The 25,366-nt window shown below is 35.8% G+C and overlaps 1 protein-coding gene and 1 long non-coding RNA gene across 2 annotated transcripts in view; one reads left to right on the plus strand and one right to left on the minus strand.

Moving 5' to 3' along the window:
* Nucleotides 1-25,366, plus strand: part of LOC123781066 (uncharacterized) — a 614,912-nt gene that overhangs the window by 16,003 nt on the left and 573,543 nt on the right. The gene's annotated exons all lie outside the window — the stretch shown is intronic.
* Nucleotides 7,093-8,028, minus strand: LOC123781061 (olfactory receptor 13D1). Its single transcript, XM_045780359.2, has one exon. It carries the CDS (start codon nt 8,026-8,028, stop codon nt 7,093-7,095), a length of 936 nt encoding a protein of 311 aa, XP_045636315.2.

Consider the following 25,366-nt stretch of genomic DNA (forward strand, 5'->3'; position numbering starts at 1 on the left):
GTTGCATTATGGCCATGGGTTGTTGTTTGAATGATATTAATTGTCTGGTATTTGTTGAGACTGCTTCTTTTTCTAATGCATCATAAGTTTTATAAACATATTGTATTTAAAAATATTCTCTACTGTTTGAGGGTGGAGTGACACAGACACATTTGTATGATTACTATAATTTTTAAGGTGTTTGTTTAACTTAACATAATCTCTACTTAATATCTCTACAATCCTCCTGATAATACCAAGGGCCTTAAAATGTTGATCTTTTATTTCTAACCCCTCCTATTATCTTCCGTATTATTTGTTTCATTTTTACCTTGTTTTTAAGTCCCCCAATTGCAATTGCTATCTCTTGCTCTTTCGCTTTCACTCTCTTTTACAGTGACAGTTTGGATTCACTCACAAAGTGGATTTGCCACTTTCTTTATTTCCTATTTTTTTTTTAATTCCATTCCTTTTATCTAGGGACAATTCCTTTCTTTTCTGTGGAAAAATCTCTTCATTTTTTCCAAAACTGTCTTTATTCTCAAAAGGTAGTTTAATTTAATACAGAATTCTGGGTTTTCAGTTATTTTGCTTGAACAATTTGAAGATATATTTCATTGACTTTGGGCCTCTATTCTCACTGATGTCAGTTTTAGTCTACTCTTAATTTTGAAGCATTTGAGAAAAATAAATGTCTTATGACATTAAGATATAGTAAGATCATCATTAAAAACAGAGTCTGTTTCATCTTGAAAAACTTCAATAAATATTCTATGTGGAAAGCATCATGACATTCTTAGACAAATTTCCATAGTTCCTTTCTGACACTCATTTTACTCATTTTATGCTTAATTATAAACATGCTTATATATTTATTGTATATTAATTTTAAAAAGTGTTTTCCTTGTAAATATCACACATTTTAAAAATACTAATTCAAAATGACTTTTCATAAGTTAGATTTTGAAATTTAAGTGCACCTGGTGAGTCATACTATAAAAATCTAAACTGTATTATACACACAAAAGAACAGAGAAGAAGATATCTTTTGCATCATCTATACAGAGAACCTTATTCTGGGATTATCGTTTTCCTTTTTGTACTGTAAAAAACGTACATTTTGGATTTCCTAATTTGACATCTTAGAAAATTAAAAACCCAGTGAAAAAGAGACAAATACCAAAATAATTATATAAAGGACAAGGCAAAATAGATTTTAAGGGAGTACTCGTGCTCTGTATTTCTTAGGTTTATACTAGCCTAGGAAATTTTACATTTTAAAACTACTTGTCTTACTATAATGGTTAGATCATTAGAATGTGCAGATGTATACGTTGTGTGCAAAACCGCATTATGTTTCAGTAGGTATGACATTAGTATTTGCCTTAAATTCATTTTCTAAGATGTCAAATTTTTTTGGCTTATGTTCCTGAATTTTAATCTACTGTATGAAAAATTAAGGACATTAAACACAGAGATATCTAAATTTACAGGCATTTATTTCTTTATGAAAACACAATTTCGTTCTGAATCAAGATCAGTATGATAAATAGTTCTTATAATTGTTTTGACTGGTTTGTTTCAATAGTTTCTTCCATTTGTTCAGTCACTGACTTGTGCACTTACACTATCTTTCAAAATGCTATGAAATTTAAACCTTTTGTTGAGAAGTGTAACATTTATTTTCAATAGTCCTTTTGTCACTAATACCAGTAGTGTGTATTACATCAAGTAATGTCTCATTTTCCATTTTTAAATAATCTTATACATTACCGCATGCACATTAACATATTCAGTAATCACCAGAATCATTATTATAATGCAACCACTATTAATGTATGTTGTCTTTAACATACAGTGCCTCACATTTATAATCAATGTTTGTCTCACATCTGGTATGAATATGAGCAGCATAGAAGAGAAATAGCTCGTCATTGTTTGAATGAACTTCAACTTAATTTTTAGTAAAGTTCCATTTAAAAAAAATGTCCTGGAAAATGTGAGTGATTATGTACCTTGGTCATTTTAAGAATAGTAATGTTACAAGATATATAGGTGATTATTATGTGAATATACAGGAATGGCATTTAAAACTTTATGGCCCTAATCATATTGAAAAGGTGTAATTGCAGAATAAATGGTAGAAAGAACTAAATTTCTTTTGCTAAGGTCTGTGCAATCTGACTTTCTTGTAGTTCTCTCAGAAATAGCCAAAACACATGAAGGAATGTGACAATAACACATCATACCAGAAATGTTTGCTGTTTCCTTTTTCCTTATTGCCTTAGGGCCTGATTCTGGTAATTCTTCTGATATATTTCTTTTCTTCCTCTTCTTTTTCCTCTCCTTGTATCCATCCCCAAGGAATAGCAACTGAAACCCTGACAAGAGTTCAGTATAGGAAATTAAATTTCATAGGGACCATTAAAATTTATTTTTAATTTCTCTCTTGTAATAGTTGTAAATAACTTATTAAAAAGTTTTGCCTTTTTAAAATAGTGGAACTTTTTCCTAAGTTAATTTTAAGAGAATTTATAATGGTACTGTTTTTTATCCAGTTTCTACCCTTGCCTCATTCATTGATACATGTATTCAAGAGCTGTATTCTAACAGGATTTGTATAATTTTTTCCCACCATTGAATTATGAAAAATTTCAAACATAAAGCAAAACTGAAACAATTTTACTTTGAACATCATACATTTATTAAGTAGATTTTATCACCAACATTATATTAAATTTATTTATATCTAAGTGTCTGTTCATCTTTCTATTCCCCCATTAAATCAATGTCATTTTTGGATGCATTTCAGAATAAACTGTAGACATCATTACCCTTTTTCCTAAATACTTCAGCACGTGTATCATTAGGTAGAGTTTAAACCTATCTGTGTTTACAGTTCTCTTTTAATTTAAAATTTATGTACATTAAAATCATGAATCTTAATGTGATATTCATAGTTTTGACATATGCATGCCTGTCACTCAAATTCCTATCAAGACATAGAACATAAATGTAACTTTAGAAAATTTCCCTCATGCCCCGAACCAGTAGATACTCAGTTTAATCCCTCTCCCACATAGGCAGCCACTGCTCTGATTTAAAAAATACCACTGATTAATTTTTACCTGTTCTAGAACTTCGGTATATACTTTTCTAGAAACAACACTCTGGCTGCTGTGCAGAGAATAGATTGTAGGAAAACAAAAGTAGAACAGGGATGTGATTCAGAAAGCCATTGTAGTAGCTTAGGTGAGATGATGGTAGTTTGAACTAGAATGGTAGCAATAGATGTGGTCAGATTTAGGGTAAATTTTGAAGATAGGGTTGGTAGGATTTGGTGGTGGATTGGATGTGGGTGTATGGCATTGCCAGTTCCTGAGATGTGGAAGATAAGGAGAAATAGTTTGGGGATAGGAAAAATCAAGATTTCTGTTTTGAACGTACTATATTTGAAATGCCTATTAGATTAGATCTCAGGACATATATAGGAGTCAGTATTGTACATATCAGTATCTTTTCATTTTTGTCATTATCAAGCTATAAGCTCGTTAAACTAATTAAGGGATTATATGTATGTACAGTGGTTACATGGACTCGTGATTTATTACAGTCAAACTTCTGATGTCTAGAACGAACAAAACCATATATATGACAGATGGAATATTATTTTAGCCAGGATTATTGTTAGTTGTATGTATCACATATAACAGTATACTGCCCGTATTATATGAAAATTCTATTTTAAAAACTAATAGACTTTATACAAAAAGCAAAATCCAAAATATCAATGTATTGATTGAAGCCCACTCTGTTAATATTTGTGGGACTAGTAAGACAAATAACTCACAGGTTCTGCTTCTAATGACATTTCAGTAACAACCAATATATTGTGTACATAATCAAAGGGAATATATCTTCACATAATAAATACCCCAAAGTTGAAATAGGTTGCTATAGGGAATATAACTTGGTAGAAGAGGTAGAATCTAGTCAGCACAGTAATAAAAGGCTTTAATTCATAGAAACTTTTTTGAGGGGCACTTTGAATTTTTATAGATAGGTTAAAATGAGGGCAATTTTAGATGGAGATAATGGCATCAGCAAAGATGCCGAGGCAGCAGTCATGAGGATTAGTTAGGCAATGGCGAATCGGCTTGTTTACCTTCAGCATGAGAAGACAATCGCACATTCATTCATTCATGAATTTATAAATGCTGAATGAATGCCTCTTGTAGGCAACGAGGCTGTAAAATAAATATTACTCATATCTTGCCCTCAGGAAACCCACAGTCTATTAGAAGAGACAGACATGTCCGGGAAAAGCTAAGGGGAGAGTATATTATTCATTGCATGGTATTAGTCAAGCACTGAATAAGACATTTTGTTTTTTTAATTTTTCTGATTCAATACTCATATAACCTTCTGAATAATAGTTCCACTATTTAGAGAGACTGAAGTCCACATTTTATGTCAGGACAAACGGAGAATCTGATAGATTAAGTTTATAATCTTTGTAAATTGGAGAATTAAGAGTTTGTAAAAGCCCTATGGTTTTTTTTTATGCTACATTGAATAAATAAAATACACTGTAATAAGAAGTGTAATAGAAGTGTGCTTAAAAATCTATGAAAGAATGGAAGAAGAAGGGAAAGAAACTGCTTCTTCCTGGAGGAGCTGATAAAGTGGTAAAAAAGTGGCATTTGTGAAACATGATGAAAATAAGAGGTGACATAAGTAGGACAAAAATTCTTGGGAATTTTAACAACTGTTTGCACATAACTTAGACCCCTATTTCTTACTTCTTTCAAAATCCACCTTTCTCCAAGTCCCTTGCCCTTGGAGGACAGACCCTTGTTTTACTTAAAGAGGCTGTTTAAGGGTGAGATGGGGGGGAAAAGACAGGGAGAATACAGCAGGAAGACTGGGTTTTAGTAAATGGTAGAGGGAGATACCCCAGAGCAGTTGTGGGCTGTAATGCAAATGGAACTTTTATTAGATTGCTGTGGTTTTGGAAGTTTTTAAGAAATTTGAATGGGGAATGTTAAAAGTACTTTAGATTGTTGGATTCTATTTCTTTGTTAAGAATGAGCTATGTAGATTCCAGGTTGTAATAATACTTCTAATAATAGAAGGCAGGCAATGGTTGGATTATTTCTTTCTTTGGCTTTTTGTTGAAAGAGTATTGATGTATTTTCACAAACAGAATATATCACTCAAGGTATATTGGGCTTTGGTATTTCTAAATCATTGCTTGTGAGGAAGCACTTTTTGTTTTGTTTTGTTTTGTTTTTAAAGATTTTATTTATTTAACAGAGAGAGACACAGCAAGAGAGGGAACACAAGCAGGGGTAGTGGGAGAGGGAGAAGCAGGCTTCCCACTGAGCAGGGAGCCCAATGCGGGGCTCGATCCCAGGGTCCTGGGATCATGACCCAAGCCGAAGGCAGATGCTTAACTGACTGAGCCACCCAGCTGCCCCAGGAAGCACTGTTTTTAAAAAAACTTCCTGAAGTTCTTTTCCTGTAGCTCTAAGAGTAGAAGCTGCAGTCCGCTTTTGGGGTAAGCTCACTCTCCATTTTGAGAAGGACCATGCTGACAAGTGCTTTGAGTTACATATCCATTCATTTTTATTGAGAGAAGTGCTGATTCTTATGGAGGAAGGAAATGAATAGAAACTACCAATCTTGTAACAGGACCGGAGCTAAAGAGGAAAATGGACTTTAGAGGGCCCATGTGAAGGGGGATGGCTAATAGATACCAAGAAAAGTAATATTTAATACTGATTTTTCGTAGTGATCATAGTCCCTTTATGTTATTTTCAAGTCTAAATAAAGGTGTTAAACATAGTGTTCTTTTGAATGTGGGTATTTAGGAGATTTATGTTTATTCTTTGTGGGCAAAAAGAGAGCTTAAACAACACAGAGGTATACAACCAATGATAAAGAAATTTAGAATAGTCTGACATAAAATGAAAACCACAAACTAGGAAAATGTAAATACTCCTCAGAAATTATTGGGTAGGTGACTGGAATGCCTGTAGGCACACAGAATAGAAATTAGATTATTTAGTTGTTAAAGGAAGGAGAGCCCCTGAAGCCTGGAGAACTTGGGACCACTTAGGGAACATATCCTCATGTATTTTGCCTCAAAAATATGAGTGGAAAGAAGGAGTACAAAGAAATGCTTTAGTTAAGACTGTATGATTATAAGTGATGAAAATCCAACTCAAAATTAGTTTTTTATAAAAAGGTAATTTATCGACTCATATATCTAAAAAGAATAACTGTGAACTGACGTTAGGCATATCTGGATCAAGGACTTAAAATAGCAGGATCACACACATACTGTCCCTCCTTCTCTCAACACCTCTTTGCCTCTCAGATAGACTCCCTGCTCTTATTGACAGAGATTGGCCCAGGCTCACATTTTACCAGTTTAGCAACCTTAGCAGGAAGAGTGCCTCTTTTCTAGACTGAGACAGCATTCTTGGATTGAGTTTGATTAGCCTGGCAGAACTCATCTGCTATGCTGAATGAATCACTGTAACTAGAGGGATTTGTTTTTGTTTGAAGCTGTACCACTATTTCCAGAGGGTAGGGTCAGTGCCATCCAGCACACATAGACTCAGAGGGTGGCACTGCTGAATGTCAAAAGAAAAAGTGCATTCGTTTACCAGAATAAAGGATACTAGACAACAAAATAATAGAGGTTCAGTTCAAAATGACTGAGAAAGGAGACCAGGAAAACAGAAGGAAGGTAGAGAAACAAAGTAGATGGAGAGGGAGAAAGGAAAAGAAGGAGGAGGAAATGGGGAAGAGAAGAGAGAAAAACAAGGAAGAGAGAGAGGAGAGGAGAGCTTTATCTTGAGGAAAAGCCATGTGCCCTGTATGGGACCAAATGGCAGAGCTGCATACAACTGAAAACTGCAGACTAGACACTATTCAGAAGGTTTACATGAGAATTCTGTGTTGAAAGAATGTAAGCCCTATATTTGGACTTACGAGCAGAAAGGTTCTCTTAACACTGGGTTCGGTGACTTCATCTGTGAACACAAAAGATCTGATCTGGTCTCACACTGAGGATATCACAGGCCTTAAGACCGTTTATATTTTTCATAGATGCAGGTATCTGCTCAGGACTTTTTTCACAGCCTCTTTCACCTCCTTATTCCTCAAGCTGTAGATGATGGGGTTCAACATTGGGGTTACCACTCCATAAGACAGTCCAATGATTTCATCAAATGCTTTTGTGTCCTTTGACTTGGGCTTCATGTACATAAAAAGGGCTGAACCATAGAATAATATAACCACAGTCAGGTGGGCTGAGCAGGTAGAAAAAGCTTTCTTTCTCCCCTTAGCAGAATTAATTCTCAGGATGGAACAGAGGATAAAAACATAGGAGATGAAAATTAACAGCACAGGAATCACCAATAAAACAATACTTGCCACTGTCATGATAAGCACATTCATGGAAATATCTGAGCAGATGAGCTTAAGAAGGGCCAGGATCTCACAGTAAAGATGGTCGATGACATTATTCCCACAGAAAGGCAACACCATTGTCAGGACTGTTTGCACTAGGGAATTCAGACAGCCTATGATCCAGGACCAAGCAGCCATGTGCATATAAAGCACTCTGTTCATGATGATGGGGTACCTCAGTGGGTTGCAGATGGCCACATACCGATCATAGGCCATCACAGCCAGGAGGACACACTCAGTGGAGCCCAACCCAAGGGAGACAACCATCTGGAGAGCACAACCAATGAAGGAGATGGATTTTGTCTCAGAGCTAAATATGATGAGCATTGGAGGAATGGACGATGATGTATAACAGATGTCCAGGAACGAGAGGTTCCCAAGGAAGAAGTACATGGGGGTGTGGAGGCGAGAATCCAGTATGCTGATGATAATGAGGAGACTGTTTCCCAGCAGAATTATCACATACATGATGAGGCAGAGTGTGAACAGAAAAAGCTGGAGCTCTGGGTATTTGGAAAGTCCCACCAGAAAGAATTCAGTCACAGCTGAATAATTCCCCATCTTCATGTGTCCATGTCACTATAAGGGTTGAGAAAAGGACATGACTCAGGAAATACAAATTTCTGATGTAGATTTACCAAATCACTTTCACTTATTACTTTATTTTATTTTTAGTCTCTGGAATCAGCAAGGATAGAAATATTGTATTAATTTTATTAATGATGAAACAGGAGCTGAGAGATCAGCGCTACTGAGGCTCACACAATTGTGAAAGTTGAGAATTGTGCTGGAAAGTTTCAGGTCTCTAATGAATAAAAGTTAGGGACAAACTGCTTTTGAATGTAGGTACATAATCTCTTAATTAATGAATATTTTGAAATGTAACTGCATTCTAATAAAGCTGGATGTAATTTGAAATACCATACATATTCAGTACCATGACACTTATCCTCAGTATGACTATTTTAAGTTACTTAACTTTTTTGAGGCTTAGCTACTAGTCTCAGCTAGTAAAATTGAGGGTAGAGGGTAGGGAAGCTATAACTCTTTGGCAGTTTGTTGTAAGAATTAAATTAAACTAGGTAACATCTATAAAGTAAGAGGCATAGTAGGTGGTTCCGATATGTCTGGTGATAGTCTGGAAATCAGGGTCTGAAATCTGCTCTCCTATAAGTCACTTACTTTTCTTCCTAATTTCTGTAATTTTTTAATGCTCTGTTTTTCTGTTCTTTCTTTACCATTTACCTCTTAGAAGCGTATTTTGTGTTTTTCTAGGTAAGTTCGTGTCATTCTATAAGTACTTATTTGTAAGTACTTTTTCTCAATTTTTGTATTTGATATTTGAAATGAATATCTAGGTCTTCCATTTTAATTTTTGGCAATGAGACTCCCATATATGACTAAACTGATAATGGCTAATTTCAATTATACTTTCTTGTAAGCACATTACACTGTTGAATGTATTAACTCATTTAATCTTTAGTATTACTTTAGATAGTATTCTTTACTCTTAATTTCAAGGGGAGGAAACAGAGACAAAAGTTTAAGTAATTTTCACAAAGTCACAGAGATAATAAATGCTAAACACAGAATCCAAAATCCTGTTGTCTAGCTCCAAAGTCAGCCCTCTTAACGACTAGACTAGATTATCTCTCACAGATTCCTACACTGATTCTTTTTTTTTTTTTTTTTAAGATTTTATTTATTTATTCGACAGAGATAGAGACAGCCAGCGAGAGAGGGAACACAAGCAGGGGGAGTGGGAGAGGAAGAAGCAGGCTCATAGCAGAAGAGCCTGATGTGGGGCTCGATCCCAGATCGCCGGGATCACGCCCTGAGCCGAAGGCAGACGCTTAACCACTGTGCCACCCAGGCGTCCCTCCTACACTGATTCTAAGCAAGGGAAGAGTATTAAAAAAATGTTTCTCTGCTGTGTTAAACTGAAATAGCAAGCAATAACTTTCTTTTTTTTTTTAATTGTACAAATGGGAGATGTTTATTATTAATAAAGTGGAGGTTCAGATCTTCCCTCTCCTCTTGCACTTCTCCTCCTGCACCTTGCCCTCCACCCAGCCCCTTCACTGTGTCCTTGGCCCTGGCCCCTTTGGCGCCTCAGGATCTCAGGCATGGGAACCCCAGCCCATGCGGCTCCCGCCTGCGCCCTCCTTCCTCAGTTTTATTTCTGATTGTGAGTAATTTGATAGTGAACTCTAAAGGCTGGATCATAGAAAATACTCCTTTTTTCTTGCATCTCCATTCCTGTCTCTATTCACATTGGCACATGGACTTATTTCCACAAAGGAATCAGTTAAGGTAGAGGGTTTAATTTGTTTGAAGACATTCGTTGGGAAGGAAGAGGAGAGAGGGAAAGAGGAGGCAGAAGAGAAAGGCAAAAAGGAGCCAGTTTTTACTGTTACAGAAAACATATTAAACTTAATAGTTATATCCTTGGGTGAGGTTATTGAGAAGAAAGGTATAGAGGAGGAATGGCTGTCTTTCTTTTCAGATGAGGTCTCAGATGAGGGAGGATATTATCCAATCCGAGGTGAATAAGAGAAAGTAAAAACAGTAATTCGCCAAAAGCAATCCATCACAAAAAACCTATTTTAATCCCTGAGTTCTTTCCTCCCACTTCAGCTATTTCTCCCCCTTGATGGTGTCAAGGAAGGATTATTGGGTAGGTTTGCTTCCCAGTAATCTTCATTAGCCTCCCCACAAATGACATCCTAATAGAACTACAACCTAAGGAAGAGAAGTGTGCTTGCTATGCAACACAACTTCATGAAAACTTCTCTAGCCCCTCCTTCAACCACACTGTTACCCCTAAGTCCCTCTAATGTAGAAATTCTGAAGTCATTACTGATATCCTCAATGCTATTGATGAGGGAACAGAAGGCAAGCTGAGGACAAAACAGAAACTGACACCCCGCAAGCCCCCCCCCCCCCCATGGGATGTGTGTGACATTCCTCAGGCACTCCTGGCTGCCCTAAAGGACAAAGAAATAGTTCACCTATAGATACCACAATCCTGCAAGATTTAAGTCTCCCTCAGTTTAGCAGTGTACAAGAACGAAGCATTTCTACCAATAACCTAGCTTCGGGAAGGAAATGTAGATAACGATTAAATGTCCTTATAATCTTCAGCCTCCAGGAAGTTCCTAACCATCTTAATGTTAATGCCTTGGTAGAGGGAAAAACAATCTTAATTTGACAATGGCAAGGCCTCCAGTATCTTGTGAATCTTCTTTAACATATGAAAGTATTTTCTCAACCTCCCTTTTTCCTTACCTCCCCCAACCGCATGGTATATAATCAGCCACCCCTCACAACCCTGGTGCAGCAGCTCTTTCTGTCCACAGGTCCTGTCCCCGTGCTTTAGTAAACCACCAATTTTGCACCAAAGACGCCTCAAGAATTCTTTCTTGGTCGTCAGCTCCGGACTCCACCCCAGTGAACCTCAAGTATATTCCATAACCTAATCACTATGAAATGGCCATACTGAATTTCTTCTCCTTTCCCCAAAATACTACACTCTTTCTTCTTTATGCATTTGTGTATGCTGTGTTTTTAAGCTGGAAGGGCTTCTCCCAACTTATATACTTATCTTTTCTAGGAAAAATTTCTTACATTCTGTTGTAAGTTGGATGTCTCTGCTATGTGCTGTCACAGAACCCTGTGGTTTCCACACATGCTATGGCACATATACTGTGATGTGTAACAGGGGTCTCATTGTGAGTACTAGACTTTCAAAATTGACACTGGATGCAGAATGCTTATGATAGTTATTTTATGCTTTTACGAAACAAATATATATGCTCTGTAACATGTTCCAATGTGAAAAAGTTATGGAACACTTTGCAAATTATTTTATCAAAGTAAAATTGCTTTTCTACCCAGAGCTGTCAGAGTAAAACTATGATCAATCCCATTTATGAATGCATATGCAAAGAATAATAAGTATATCAAGCTACATACTAAAATGATGTCATTTATTTTTATTAATACATGAAATTCTAACTTAATGCTTGGAAATCTATCACTTTAATATACTAAACAGATAATAAAAATAAAATATTGTCATCTAACTAGATGCCCCAAAGCAATGATAGAACATAACATTCATTCTTGATAAAACCTCTTAGTAGTCTAGACCTTGGAAGATAAATCACTAAGATGATAAAGATTCTCTTAAACTGTTGGCCAACATAATTTCAAATGGTGACATGCTGGAGCTATGTCCCTAAAAGTCATTCAAAGATGCCTTATTATTATTATTGTTGTTACTTAACATTTTCCCCTAAAAATCCAACAATAGGATAGAAAAACAAAAATAAATGACATTGCATATAATATTATATGTGAAGTTCAATCATGCTTTAATAGGGGCTATAATTTTTTCCTCTAGAATGCTGACATTCTGGCATGTCATGGATATGGTATACATATGAGAAGATAAAATGTCACATGTAGTATCACCAGTACAAATTTGTAGTCTTGGGGAAGAGTTAAGGATAAGGGGCAGTGCTCATGATATAATACAATATGAAGAAAAAAAAGTTTCTTAATAATGTAAATAATATAAATGGCTACAACTAATATAAATGTTTACAAATATATATGCATATTTGTATAGAAACTACTCGAAAATTTTAACTGTAATTTCTTCTGGAATATGGGATTTGGGGCATTAATAATATTTTCTCTATTCTTTATGTTTTCTAAATAATTCTTAATTAACCTATATTTTATGGTTATAAATATCAGAAATAACATTTTCAAATTTTTCTTAGAAGGAGATAGTGTTTAAGACATCCAAGGATTCTGCCCCAGTTTTCTTTAAAACTCAAGTAGGAAATAAAATATAGACAGGAAATTGGAGAGGGGCTTTATGTTGCTTTATATTACACAGACTAATTTAATGCCATTTAGTGTTCCAAGTTCAATCAGTCTCACACATATATCCACCATCAGCAGACATATTGACTCAAGTGTTGCAAAGGGATTCTAGAACTCACCATTTAGAATGTTACCAAGCTTAGTGGTACAGATAGGATGCAGTATCACTCAAGAAAAAGGGAAGATAACTGGTGGGTAGGAAGGAGCATGAGAAAACATCAGGAGTTTCTGTTACCTATGCTTTTTCTTTCTGCCATAAAGGATAGATTCAGTTTCTTGTTCTCCAGGTTTTGTTCATCTTTTTCCAAAGGCCTGGTCGTTAGTTAGGTCCTCACCATTGGGATCAACTATGGAAAGAAAGGAAACTCTGCTTGAGGACTATGGATTGTGAAGCATTCACTTTACTTCTCCCCATATTTACCCAGAGAAGGGTAATAATTTTCTTGTAAAGCACAATTACTCACCCATGCTCCCTGATTTTAACCCAAGGAACTTTTCGAAGCAGAGTATGGCACTCTCACCGTAGAAGATTTCCATCAGAAGAAATTTTGAGCACTAAATATTGCATTCTATATTCTGTATCTAGTTTCTCCTACTGTTTTTATAAAGCACCTTTGTTCTGTATAATATAACATCTCTGGCAGAAGATCCTAAATGCTTGTCCACGTAAATGACCCTGTGGGAACTTTAAAAGGTGTTAATAATAAGCAATACTGGGTGAGTTAGAAATAGGTCCTCATCTCCTTTTTCAGTATGGTCTTGAGAATTATCCTGAGGTTTTGTTGTTGTTGTTGTTGTTTTAACTAATATTGCTCTATGGGTACTACATGTAATTCTTTGTTGCTGGTAGCACAGCTGAGGCTTTAAGCTCTTATCTTGTAGGATCCTCTGACCTGTAGACTCACTTCTGGGGTTGATCAGAACATGCTACCTAATAATTCCTAGGGCTGTGCCATGGAAGCCTACTGTGCTGTAAGTACTCTTAGGCTTTCGTTCTTATTGCCAGTAAGTTATCTTTATGGAAAGGGACTGTATTTTAATTGAAAGAACAATTGTCTTAGAGTCAGGGGACCTAGAGTTCAGTCTTTGCTCTGTGGCTTAATAGCTCTACAAACCTTGAGCAAGACACTTAAAAGGAGCATGATATAAAATGGGGTAACAGTACTTATTTTGTAGAGTCATTGTGAGAATTAACATGACATATTCGGAAGATCTTGGTGCAGAGGGAGTGCACAATACATGTTAGTTTAATCTGAACTCCAGGCTACGATTTTTTATTTTCCATGGTAAAGAGAAACAACTACTTTAAAATGATGTCCATAAGTATCCAAGATACTTCCTTCACCCACCAATTCCTCTTTCTCAAGATTTTCACTGTTTTATTAAAAACTTTTCAAATAAAATAAATGATTCAGAATTCCTAACTCCCTTATCTTCTCTCCTTTCTGGAAAAAACCTCTTTACAACTCTGCTTAGGTCTACCTCATTTATGCATCAGCATAGGATCCTCAAATTCTCCATTCACGATAGATACCATGGTTTATTGGAACTACAGTCTTCAAAACAAAAAAGCCATTTTAGACACAAGCATGGATCCCTCTATTCAGCATTACTTTTCTCCAGTGTTTCACTAACTTTTTCTGTATACATACAGAGCTACTGTTGCTATTCCTACTTGGATTCATTAGAATCTTAGCTATCTTCTCTAAGAGCTATAGTCATGCTATTAGAACTCACAGACAGATATCCCACAGTTCCAGGTGCCTGCTAGTAGCAGTAAGGGGGCAGATGAAAAATAATGCTTTCATCCCCAATGAAATTCATGTTATAAATTTGTATCAATAGTAAGTCAAGCTGCCACAAAAGTACTCTAATCTCTAGGCCCTAAACATTCCAGAGGGCACCTCAGTGGTTTTGGTAGCCAATTTAAATACTCCTTTGTTTTCTTCTAAGAGACTCTCTAATCCCAGAAGTGATTTCAAGTTGAACCTTTAAGTCTTGCTGAAGATAATAACTTTTAGATACATTAGAGATAATGTCCAAAAGACCCGAATTGTACCTTACTTATTAAAAAGCAATTTTCTTTCTTCTTTGAGATTTTTTTCCCCTAATTATAGAAATGAAATGTATTCATTGCGGAAAATTTGGGAAATAAAGAAAAGCCTAATGGATAAAATGAAAGTCACCCACAATTTTAGATATAACTGTTGGTATTTCATTATTTTTATGCATGTACTACAATATAGTGAAAGCTTGAGAGCACAATGCATTTCCTGTTTTATAACTTGCTGTTTAAAATAAATATATATATATATATAAATAAATGTCATGTTATTTTATTAGACATTTTTAAAGAATATCATAGTTTTTTACATAGTGCACGGATGGAGGGGGAACACATGAAACAAGTGGAAATGAAATTGTTTCCTCTTAGATTCTTGGCAGTTTTCCACTTTTATTTCTTTTTGGCTTTTTGAAGTTAATAACAATGTTGTAGGACCGGAAACAGAGCTTCCGTCACTGTCTATTCTTTTTGAGAAAAGTCAGGTTTTAGTATTTTAATTTTCCCTACATTTGTCTTCTTCCAGCACCTCCACAATTGTATAGGCTTTAGTTAGGAGAACACTCACTTTAGCAAGGAGACTTTAGCTCATCTAGAATAATTACACCCTGAAATAAGGGGATGAAACACATAATTTTAAAAGAGGAGCAATCAGTTATATTTCAGTTATATAGCATGTGGTTCATTTTTCTCTGGAGGTTATATCATTGTGGATTTTGTTTTATTTATTTAGGTATTTAATTTGTCTCAAATTTATTTTGGGCACAGTGTGGGGTAGAGTTTTAATATTTTTTCAGTATAATTAGTTCAATACCCAGGCACCGTTTATTTAATAGTTCATCCATTTTCTCCTGATTAATAATGCTATTTTATATCAAATGCCACTTCATTTGGGAAATAAATTAACTTCCATATATAGTTAAGGTATTTCTGGAGTCTTTGCTCTGTTGTTTCTTTGATAGACTTGTCTTTACCTGAATCAATACCACACTATCTGATGTACTGTAGCTTTATGATCATTCTTGATGTCTGGTATAACGAGTCTGAATTTCTTATTCTACAGCATAGTTTTGGGTATTCTTGGCTCTTCATTCTTCCATGAATTTTAGGCTCAACTTGGCAAATGTAAAAATCCGATTTCATTTTGTTTGGAATGACACTGAATTTTTAAAATTGGGGCAAATGAATATATTTATTTTTAAATTTCCTAACATGAGCAGTACAGAGCTTCACAATTTACTTGGATTTTCTATTGTGTCTTTTAATAATTTGATATTTTATATTAATTTTATTATTTAGTTTAAAATATTTTAGAATTTTCATCAGAATCTATTCTAACCTATTATTTAATAGCATGTTTTCTAATTTTCAGATTTAAAAGACATTTTGGGGGTGGTTATATTTTCAATATTTATTTCTAATGTATTTTTTATTGTGGCCAGAGTTGAGATTTGAATATTACTCTTTGGTATTTATTGAGACTTGCTTCCTTTCCTAATGTGTTAGTTTTCATATATTTCATTTGGATTTTAAAATATCCTCTCCTATCTTAATGCAAAGTTTCATATAAATGTGCATGTGTTTTATTAGTTTAAGGCAGATATTGAATTATCTCTTTTTTATTGTAGATTTATCTTTTTCTTGTAATTCTGTCAGTATTCATGCATGTTTATATTGAAGCTGTGTGGTAAGATGGATAAGTTTCAGGACTATTTTTTCTTTCTGATAAATTCTCTGGTAATGCTTTTTGTCTCAAGGTCCTTCTAGCCTGATTTAATAGAAACATCAGCTTACTTATGTTGGTGTTGATATGGTGCGGCTTTTCCCATCAACGTTAATTTCCAACTTTCTATTTACATTTTAGGAATTGCTCTTGTAGATAGAAAATCACTGAGTTAGTTGCATTTTTGCTGGGATGAAAGGTGAAGTTTCACATTAGAAAGCAGGTGAATGTCATTCTGCACAGTATCAGTTGATATCTTCCAACCGGTGCCTTTGTAACGTTTAATGTGAATACTTATGCTTTTGATTTTTTTATCCTCATTTGGTGTTTGTTTTTAATCTGTTATGCTTTTGAAATTCTCTTTCTCTCCCTTTTTTGAATAACTTTCATGCCTTCTATTGAATTGATGAAATTTTCTTTGCCGTCTTTTATTAACAAATTTGGAAGTTCTGTATCTTATTTCTGTTGTTTTTATGAATTCCCTTAGCTTTTTAATGATGCTTGTTTAACTTAATATAGTCTCTACTTAATATCTTTGCAATTCTTCTGAGTAGTATAAGGACTTTAAAATGTTTATCTTTGGGGCGCCTGGGTGGCACAGTCGTTAAGCATCTGCCTTCGGCTCAGGGCGTGATCCCAGCGTTCTGGGATCGAGCCCCACATCAGGCTTCTCTGCTAGGAGTCTGCTTCTTCCTGTCCCGCTCCCCCTGCTTGTGTTCCCTCTCTCATTGGCTGTCTCTCTCTCTGTGAAATAAATAAATAAAATATTAAAAAAAAAATAAAATGTTTATCTTTGATTTTTGATTCCTCAATTATCTTCCATGTTGTTGATGTTTAAAATGTCACTGTTACTTTGTATTTAAGTTCCTCAGATTGTTGCTTTTTTTTATTTAAAGAAAGCTAGGGACAATTTGGATTTACCTACATATCTACCAATTTCTTTGTTTACTATGATTTTTTTTCATTCCACACCTTTCAATTGAATATAATTTTTTCTCTGTGGGGTGGTGCTACGTGTGGTAACAATGAGGTTGGGGAATATACGTGAGGTTCAGTGGGGTGGAGTCCGGAGCCGATGACCAAGAAAGAATTCTTGAGGCATTTTTGGTGCGAAGTGGTGGTTTATTAAAGCACGGAACAGGACCCATGGGCAGAAAGAGCTGCTGCCCCGGGGTTGTGAGGAATGGCCCATTATATACCCTCAAGTTGGGAGAGGGTTAGGGATAGCCTAAGTCTCTAAGGAATTTTGGAAGCAAGGTTTCCAGGACCTTGAGGGGGCTAGCTGTTGTTGGGAAAAGGTCATTTTTTACTGTCTAATAAAACCTGAGTCATGAGACCCTTCAGATGTATATCGGTGGGCCATATGCTTGGGGGATGATTGCCGACATGTATCTTCAGGGGGTTGGGGTTAGAGAAGGAAGTTTCCAAAGGAATTTTCATACGTTAAAGTAGACTTACAGGATCTTGGTGGAGAGGAGGGGATCAGGCTAGGACTGCCTTTTGCCCTTAGCAAAGTATTAACATTGAGGCAGCTGAATTCCTAGAGGAATGTCACTGTGCCTGTTTCAAGGACTTGTCAATGGGCTGTAGGTAGTAAGGACTGTTTCTTTGTCCTTTAGGGCAGCCAGGAGTGCCTGAGGAATGTCACATACATCCCATGGGTGGGGGGGTTGCAGGGTGTCAGCTTCTGCTTTGTCCTCAGCTTGCCTTCCATTCCCTCATAAGTAAGATCTCTTAGTCTTTGGCTAAAAGTATCTTTATTTTGCTTTTTCTCTTCAAAAGTAGTTTAGTTTGGTGCAGAATAATAGGTTTTTAGTTGTTTTCTATGAACAATTTGAAGATATTATTCCATTTCTTTGGGCTTTTTTTCTCATTGATGACATATATACTCCATTAAGAGAAGTCTGTTTTACATTAGTTTTAAATAACAAAGAATATTCTCAGAAATGGCATCATGCCATTCTTGACTAACATCCATGGTTCCCTATTGGGCACTGACTTTACCCTTATAATTTCTTTAATATAAACATGTATATACATTTATCAAATACTGATTTTACAAAATTATTGGCCTTATCTTAAAAATTATTACAGATTTGTTAAATATGGATTTAAGTATACTTTTTACATGTGTTAGAATTTGAGATATAAGTGTGCCTACTAATTATAACATAAAATCTAGACTGCATGGCATACTCAAAAGAAAAAATAATGCTTTGAAATTTGAAACTTGGATCAGAGGCATAAAATTTGTATTCAGTAATCCCTTCATCACTAATACCAATAGTCTTTATAATATTGACCAAAGTCTCATTCCCTTTTAGAAACAATCTTATGCTTTTAGCATATATACTCAGTTGAATCTTTATTAAAATGCTACCACTATTTATGTTATCTCTAATCTTTAATTTCTGATATTTATAGTCCTTATTCCTTCTACACCTGGTGTGAAAATATCAGTAGCATAAGAAAAAAAAGTTCATTTTTCACCCAGTTTATAGTTTACATTGTTTGAGTGGAACTTCAAACTCTTAATATTTATTCAAGTTTCAGATTAGAAATGGCTCTGGGAAATGTGAGTGTTTATGCAATTTGGTTGTTTTAAGAATGTTACAATGTTTAGCAGTGTTATTTAGAGATAATTTTTTTTGTGGATGTATAGCAGAGTTTTCAACTGTGGTGATTTTGCCCCTTTGAGACCTGTGGTAGATTCCAGAGACACTGTTGGCTGTCACGTTCGAGAGGGTGAGGGGAGGGAGGGCAGTACTGCTGGCATCTAATGTGTAGAGGCAAGGGGTACTGCTAAACATCGTATAATGTATAGGATAGCTTCCCACGATGGGGCATTACCCAGCCCAAAATATCAATAGTGCCAAGATTGAGAAACTTTGGTATTGAGGAATGCCATTTTCAAAAACCTCTTCATGGACTTAGGGTATGGAAGAAGGGGGATTAAAGAGTAAAGGCTGTAGAACCAAATTCCTTTTGTTAGGGTCTATACAATCTGACATGCCCTGGGAAACTAGTAGTGCCTCAGAAGTAGCTAAAAACAGGAGAAAGAATCATGCAGACAAAACATCCTGCCAAAGAAGTTTGCTCTTTTCCTTTTTTCTCATTATCTTTGATTCTGATTTTTATAAATTTCTGATACATTTCTTTTCTCCCCTGTCCTTTCCTTATATCTGTCCCTAGGACTAGGACAGTTTAAACTCTGACTAACAGTTTAAACTCTGACTACAGATCATATAGAAAATTAAGTTTCACAGGGACCATTAAAATTTATTTTAAATTTCTCTCTTGTAAGAGTTATAAATAACCTGCTAACAAATTTTGCCTTTTTAAAGTTTAAAGTAGTATTACTTTTTCCTAAATGAAATTTAAGGGAACTTACAAGGACATCATGTTTAATTTGTTCTCTATCTTTGACTCAGTAGGAGTCTATATTGTGTCATTCATTCAAGAGCTATGCCCCTGATTAAGTTTTGTGTAAAATTTTTCCAACATTTTATTATGAAAATTTTCAACCGTAAGGGAGGATTGAAAGAATTTTAAAGTGAACACTCATTTATCCACTGACTAGATAATTAAGATTTTTTTTAAAAAAGATTCTATTTATTTGTCAGAGAGAGAGAGACACACACACACAGGGTACAAGTAGGCGGAGTTGCAGGCAGAGGGAGTGGCAGACAGAATGAAGCAGAGGGAGAAGCAGGCTCTCCTCTGAGCAAGGAGCCCAATGCAGGACTCGATCCCAGGACCCTGGGATCATGACCTGAGCCGCAGGCAGACAACCACTGAGCTACCCAGGCATCCCTACCATTAATATTTTACTAGACTTGCTTACTGTGTCTATGATCTATCCTCTATATTTCTCAATCTGTCTTACATTTTATGCATTTTAAAGCACTTTGCAGACTTCAATACACTTCTCCCTCAGTATGCATATCATTAATGAGTTTATTGTTAACTAGAATTAAGTTTTTAGTTGCAGTTTTTATTTTTATTTAAAATTTATATAAATGCACAAACAAGTAAAATGTACTGTTTTGACAAATGCATACAGCTGTGTCATCTAAACTATCAAGATATAGAACATTAGCATAACCTTAGAAGAGTTCCCTAATGCCTCTTCCAGTCTTTCCCTGTCTCAACTCTGCCAAAGTAGCTACCTTTTCTGATATTTTAATACCATTGATTAGTTTTACCTTTATTAGAACTTTAGTATGTATTCTTCATTGTTTAAAGTAAAATCCTTTTTTCTCCCCTGGGTTTTCAATTAGTTTTGCACATTCAAATAGGTGTACATAATTATACAACATGAGAGCTTGGAGGTAAGTGTACACTCATAACACCTTCATTACATTGTGTGCCACAACCCTGTCCATCACCTCCAAAAGTTTCTTCCTACCCTCTTATTTATTATTATTATTTTGCAGTAAGAACACTTAACATAAGATCTATCCTCTTAGAAAAATTTAAAGTAAACAATAATTTAAAGTATTGTTAACTGTTGGTACTCTAAATGGCTAGGATCGTATTCTTTTATTTTCCATGATAAGAGAAAGTGACATCTAAAATGAATTTGAGAGATAAGATACCATAAAGTGAAACAATATTAGAATAATTGGTATCCCAGAAGAGGAAAGGGAGAGAGGGCTAGAAGGTATATTGGAGCAAACTATAGTGGAGAATTTCCCTAATCTGGGGAAGGAAACAGGCATCTGAGTCCAGGAAGCACAGAGAACCCACCTCAAAATCAATAAAAATAGATCAACACCCTGATATAAAATAGTGAAACATGCAAATCTCAGAGTCAAAGAGAAAATCCTGAAAGCAGCTTGGGACAAGAGGTCCATAACCTACGAGGGTGAAACATTAGACTGGCAACAGTTCTATCCACAAAGACCTGGCAGGCCAGAAAGGACTGCATGAGAAAAATATGCAGCCAAGAATACTTTATCCAGCAAGGCTGTCATTCAAAATAGGAGAGATAAAAAGCTTCCAGGACAAACAGAAACTAAAAGAATTTGTGATCACTAAACCAGCCCTGCAAGAAATATTAAAAGGGATCCTTTAAGTGAAGAGAGATCCCAAAAGTAACATAGACCAGAAAGGAACAGAGACAATATACACAAACAGTGACTTTACCAGTAATACGATGGCACTAAATTCATATCTCTCAATAGTTACTCTAAATGCAAATGGGCTAAATGCCCCAATCAAAAGACACAAGGTGTATAAGATTGGATAAAAAAGCAAGACCTATCGATATGCTGTCTGCAAAAGATTAATTTTAGACCCAAAGACACCTCCAGATTGAAAGTAAGGGGGTAGAAAATCATTTATTATGCTAATGGACATCAAAAGAAAGCTGAGGTGGCAGTCTTTATATCAAACAAATGAGATTTTAAACCAAAGACTGTAATAAGAGATGAGGAAGGATACTATATCAAAATTAAAGGGTCTATCCAACAAGAAATTCTAAGTTGTAAATATTCATTTCCCTAACATGGAAGCAGCCAATTATATAAACCAATTAATAACAAAATTAAAGAAACACATTGATAAGAATACAATAATAGTAGGGGATTTTAACATCCCACTCACTGCAATGGACAGATCATCTAGCAGAAGATCAACGAGGAAACAATGGCTTTGAATGACACACTGGACCAGATGGACTTCATAGATATATTCAGAGCATTCCATCCTAAAGCCACAGAATTCGCATTCTTCTCAAGTGCACATAGAACGTTCTCCAGAATAGGTCACATACTGGGTCACAAATCAGGTCTCCACCAGTACCAAAAGATTAGGATTATTCCATGTATATTTTCAGACTGCAGGGCTTGGAAACTGGAACTCAATCACCAGAGGAAATTTCGAAAAAGCTCCAATACATGGAGGCTAAAGAGCATCCTACTAAAGAATGAATGGGTCAACCAGGATATTAAAGAAGAATTTTAAAAAACCATAGAAAGAAATGAAAAAGAAAATACAACTGTTCAAAACCTTTGGAATACATCAAAGGGGGTTCTAAGAGGGAAGTATATAGCAAATAAAAGCCTTTCTGAAGAAACAAGAAAGTCCTTAAATGCACAACCTAATCTTCCACCTAAAGGAACTGGAGAAAGAATAGCAAATAAAGCCTAAACCCAGCAGGAGAAGAGAAATAATAAAGATTAGAGCAGAAATCAATGAGATACAAACCAAAAGAACAGTAGAACAGATCAACAATACTAGGAAGTAGTTCTTTTTTTTTTTTTTAAACATTTTATTTATTTATGTGACAGAGAGACAGCCAGCGAGAGAGGGAACACAGCAGGGGAGTGGGAGAGGAAGAAGCAGGCTCCCAGCGGAGGAGCCCCATGTGGGACTCGATCCCGGAACGCCGGGATCACACCCTGAGCCGAAGGCAGACACTTAACGACTGCGCTACCCAGGCGCCCCTAGGAAGTAGTTCTTGAAAGAATTAATAAGATCGGTAAACCTCTGGCCAGACTTATCAAAAAGAAAAGAGAAAGGACCCAAATAAATAAAATAACGAATGAAAAAGAAGAGATCACAATTAACACCAAAGAAATACAAGCAATTATAAGAACACATTATGAGCAACTGTGTGCCAACAAATTAGGCAATCTGGAAGAAATGGATGCATTTCTAAAGACATATAAATTACCAAAACTGAAACAGGAAGAAATTGAAAACCTGAACAGTCCCAAAACCAGCAAGGAGATTGAAGCAGTATTCAAAAATCTCCCAAAAAATAAGAGTCCAGGGCCAGATGGCTTCCCAGGGGAATTCTACCAAACATTTAAAGACAAGTTAATACCTATTCTTCTGAAGCTATTTCAGAAAATAGAAATGGAAGGAAAACTTGCAAACTCTTTCTGTGAGGCCAGCGTTACCTTGATCCCGAAACTAGACAAAGACCCCACCAAAAAGGAGAATTACAGACGAATATCCCTGATGAACATGGATGCAAAAATTCTCACCAAGATACTAGCCAATAGAATCCAACTGTACATTAAAAGGATTATTCACCACGACTAAGTGGGATTTATTCCTGGGCTGCAAGGGTGATTCGACATCCACAAATCAATCAATGTGATACACTACGTAAATAAAAGAAAGGGCAAGAACCATATGATCCTCTCAATAGATGCAGAAAAAGCATTTGACAAAGTACAGCATCCTTTCTTGATTAAAACTCCTCACAGTGTTGGGATAGACGAACCATGCCTCAGTATCATAAAAGCCATATACAAAAAGCCCACAGCAAATATCATTCTCAATGGGGAAAAACTGAGAGCTTTCCCCTAAATCAGGAACATGGCAGGGATGTCCACTCTAACCACTGCTGTTCAACACAGTACTAGAAGTCCTAGCCTCAGCAATCAGACAACAAAAAGAAATAAAAGGCATCAAATTGGCAAAGAAGTCAAACTCTCGCTTTTTGTAGATGATGTGATACTCGATGTGGAAAACCCAAAAGAATCCATCCCAAAATTGCTAGAACTCATACAGGAAGTCAGCAAAGTGGCAGTATATAAAATAAATGCACATATATCAGTTGCATTTCTATACACTAACAATGAGACGAAAGAGAAATTAAGGAGTCAGTCCCATGTACAATTGCACCCAAAACCATAAGATACCTAGGAATACACCTAACCAAAGAAGCAAAGGATCTATACTTAGAAAACTATAGAACACTCATGAAAGAAATGAGGAGACACAAAGAAATGGAAAAACTTCTCATGCTCATGGATTGCAAGAACAGATATTATTAAAATGTCTATGCTACCTAGAGCAATCTACACATTCAATGCAATCCCTATCCCTATTTTCACAGAACTGGAACAAATAATCCTAACATTTGTAGAGACCCAGAAAAGACCCCAATTAGCCAGAGGAATGTTGAAAAAGAAAACCAGAGCTGGTGGCATCACAATGCTGGACTTCAAGCTCTATTACAAATCTGTAAGCATAGTAGGGTACTGGCACAAAAACAGACACATAGATTAATGGAACAGAATAGAGAACTCAGAAATGGACCCTCAACTCTATGGTCAACTAATCTTTGACAAAGCAGGAGAGAATATCCAATGGGGGGAAAAAAGTCTCTTCAACAAATAGTGTCGGGAAAATTGGACAGCCACATGCAGAAGAATGAAACTGGACCATTTCCTAACACCATACACAAAAATAGACTCAAATGGATGAAAGAGCTAAATGTGAGATAGGAATACATCAAAATTGTAGAGAACACAGGCAGCAACCCCTGTGACCTCGGCCGCAGCAACTTCCTGCTCGACAGGTCTCCAAAAGCAAGGGAAACAAAGCCAAAAATGAACTATTGGGACTTCATCAAGATAAAAAGCTTTTGCACAGCAAAAGGAACAGTTGACAAAACCAAAAGACAACCCACAGAATGGGAGAAGATATTTGCAAATGACATACCTGATAAAGGGCTAGTATCCAAAATCTATTAAGTACTTAACAGGAATAATCCAATCAAGAAATGGGCAGAAGACATGAACAGACATTTTTCCTAAGAAGACATTCAAATGGCCAACAGACACAGGAAAAAATGTTCAGCATCATTCAGCATCAGGGAAATACAGATCAAAAGCACTATGAGATACCACATAACACCTGTCAGGATGGCTAAAATTAACAAGTCAGGAAACAACAGATTTTGTCAAGGATGCAGAGAAAGGGGAACCCTCTTATATTGTTGGTGGGAATGCAAGCTGATGCAGCCACTCTGGAAAACAGTATGGAGTTTCCTCAAAAAGAGCTACCCTAAGACCCAGTAATTGCACTACTGGGTATTTACCCCACTGATACAAAAGTAGTGACCCAAAGGGGCACCTCATCCCAATGTTTATAGCAGCAATGTCCACAATAGCCAAACTATGGAAAGAGCCCTGATATCCATCGACAGATGAATGGATAAAGAAGATTCCATACAATGGAATACTAGTCAGCTATCAAAAAAATGAAATCTTACCATTTGCAATGATGTGGTTGGAACCAGAGGGTATTATGCTAAGAGAAATAAGTCAGTCAGAGAAAGACAATTATATGATCTCACTCATATGTGGAATTTAAGAAACAAAACAGAGGATCATAGGGGAAGAGAGGAAAAAATAAAACAAGACAAAGTCAGTGAGAGAGACAAACCGTTAAGAGACTCTTAATCGTGGGAAATAAACTGA

This window comes from Ursus americanus, chromosome 18 (assembly GCF_024610735.1).
Source record: "Ursus americanus isolate L20-20 chromosome 18, mUrsAme1.1.p, whole genome shotgun sequence".
Lineage (NCBI taxonomy): Eukaryota > Metazoa > Chordata > Mammalia > Carnivora > Ursidae > Ursus > Ursus americanus.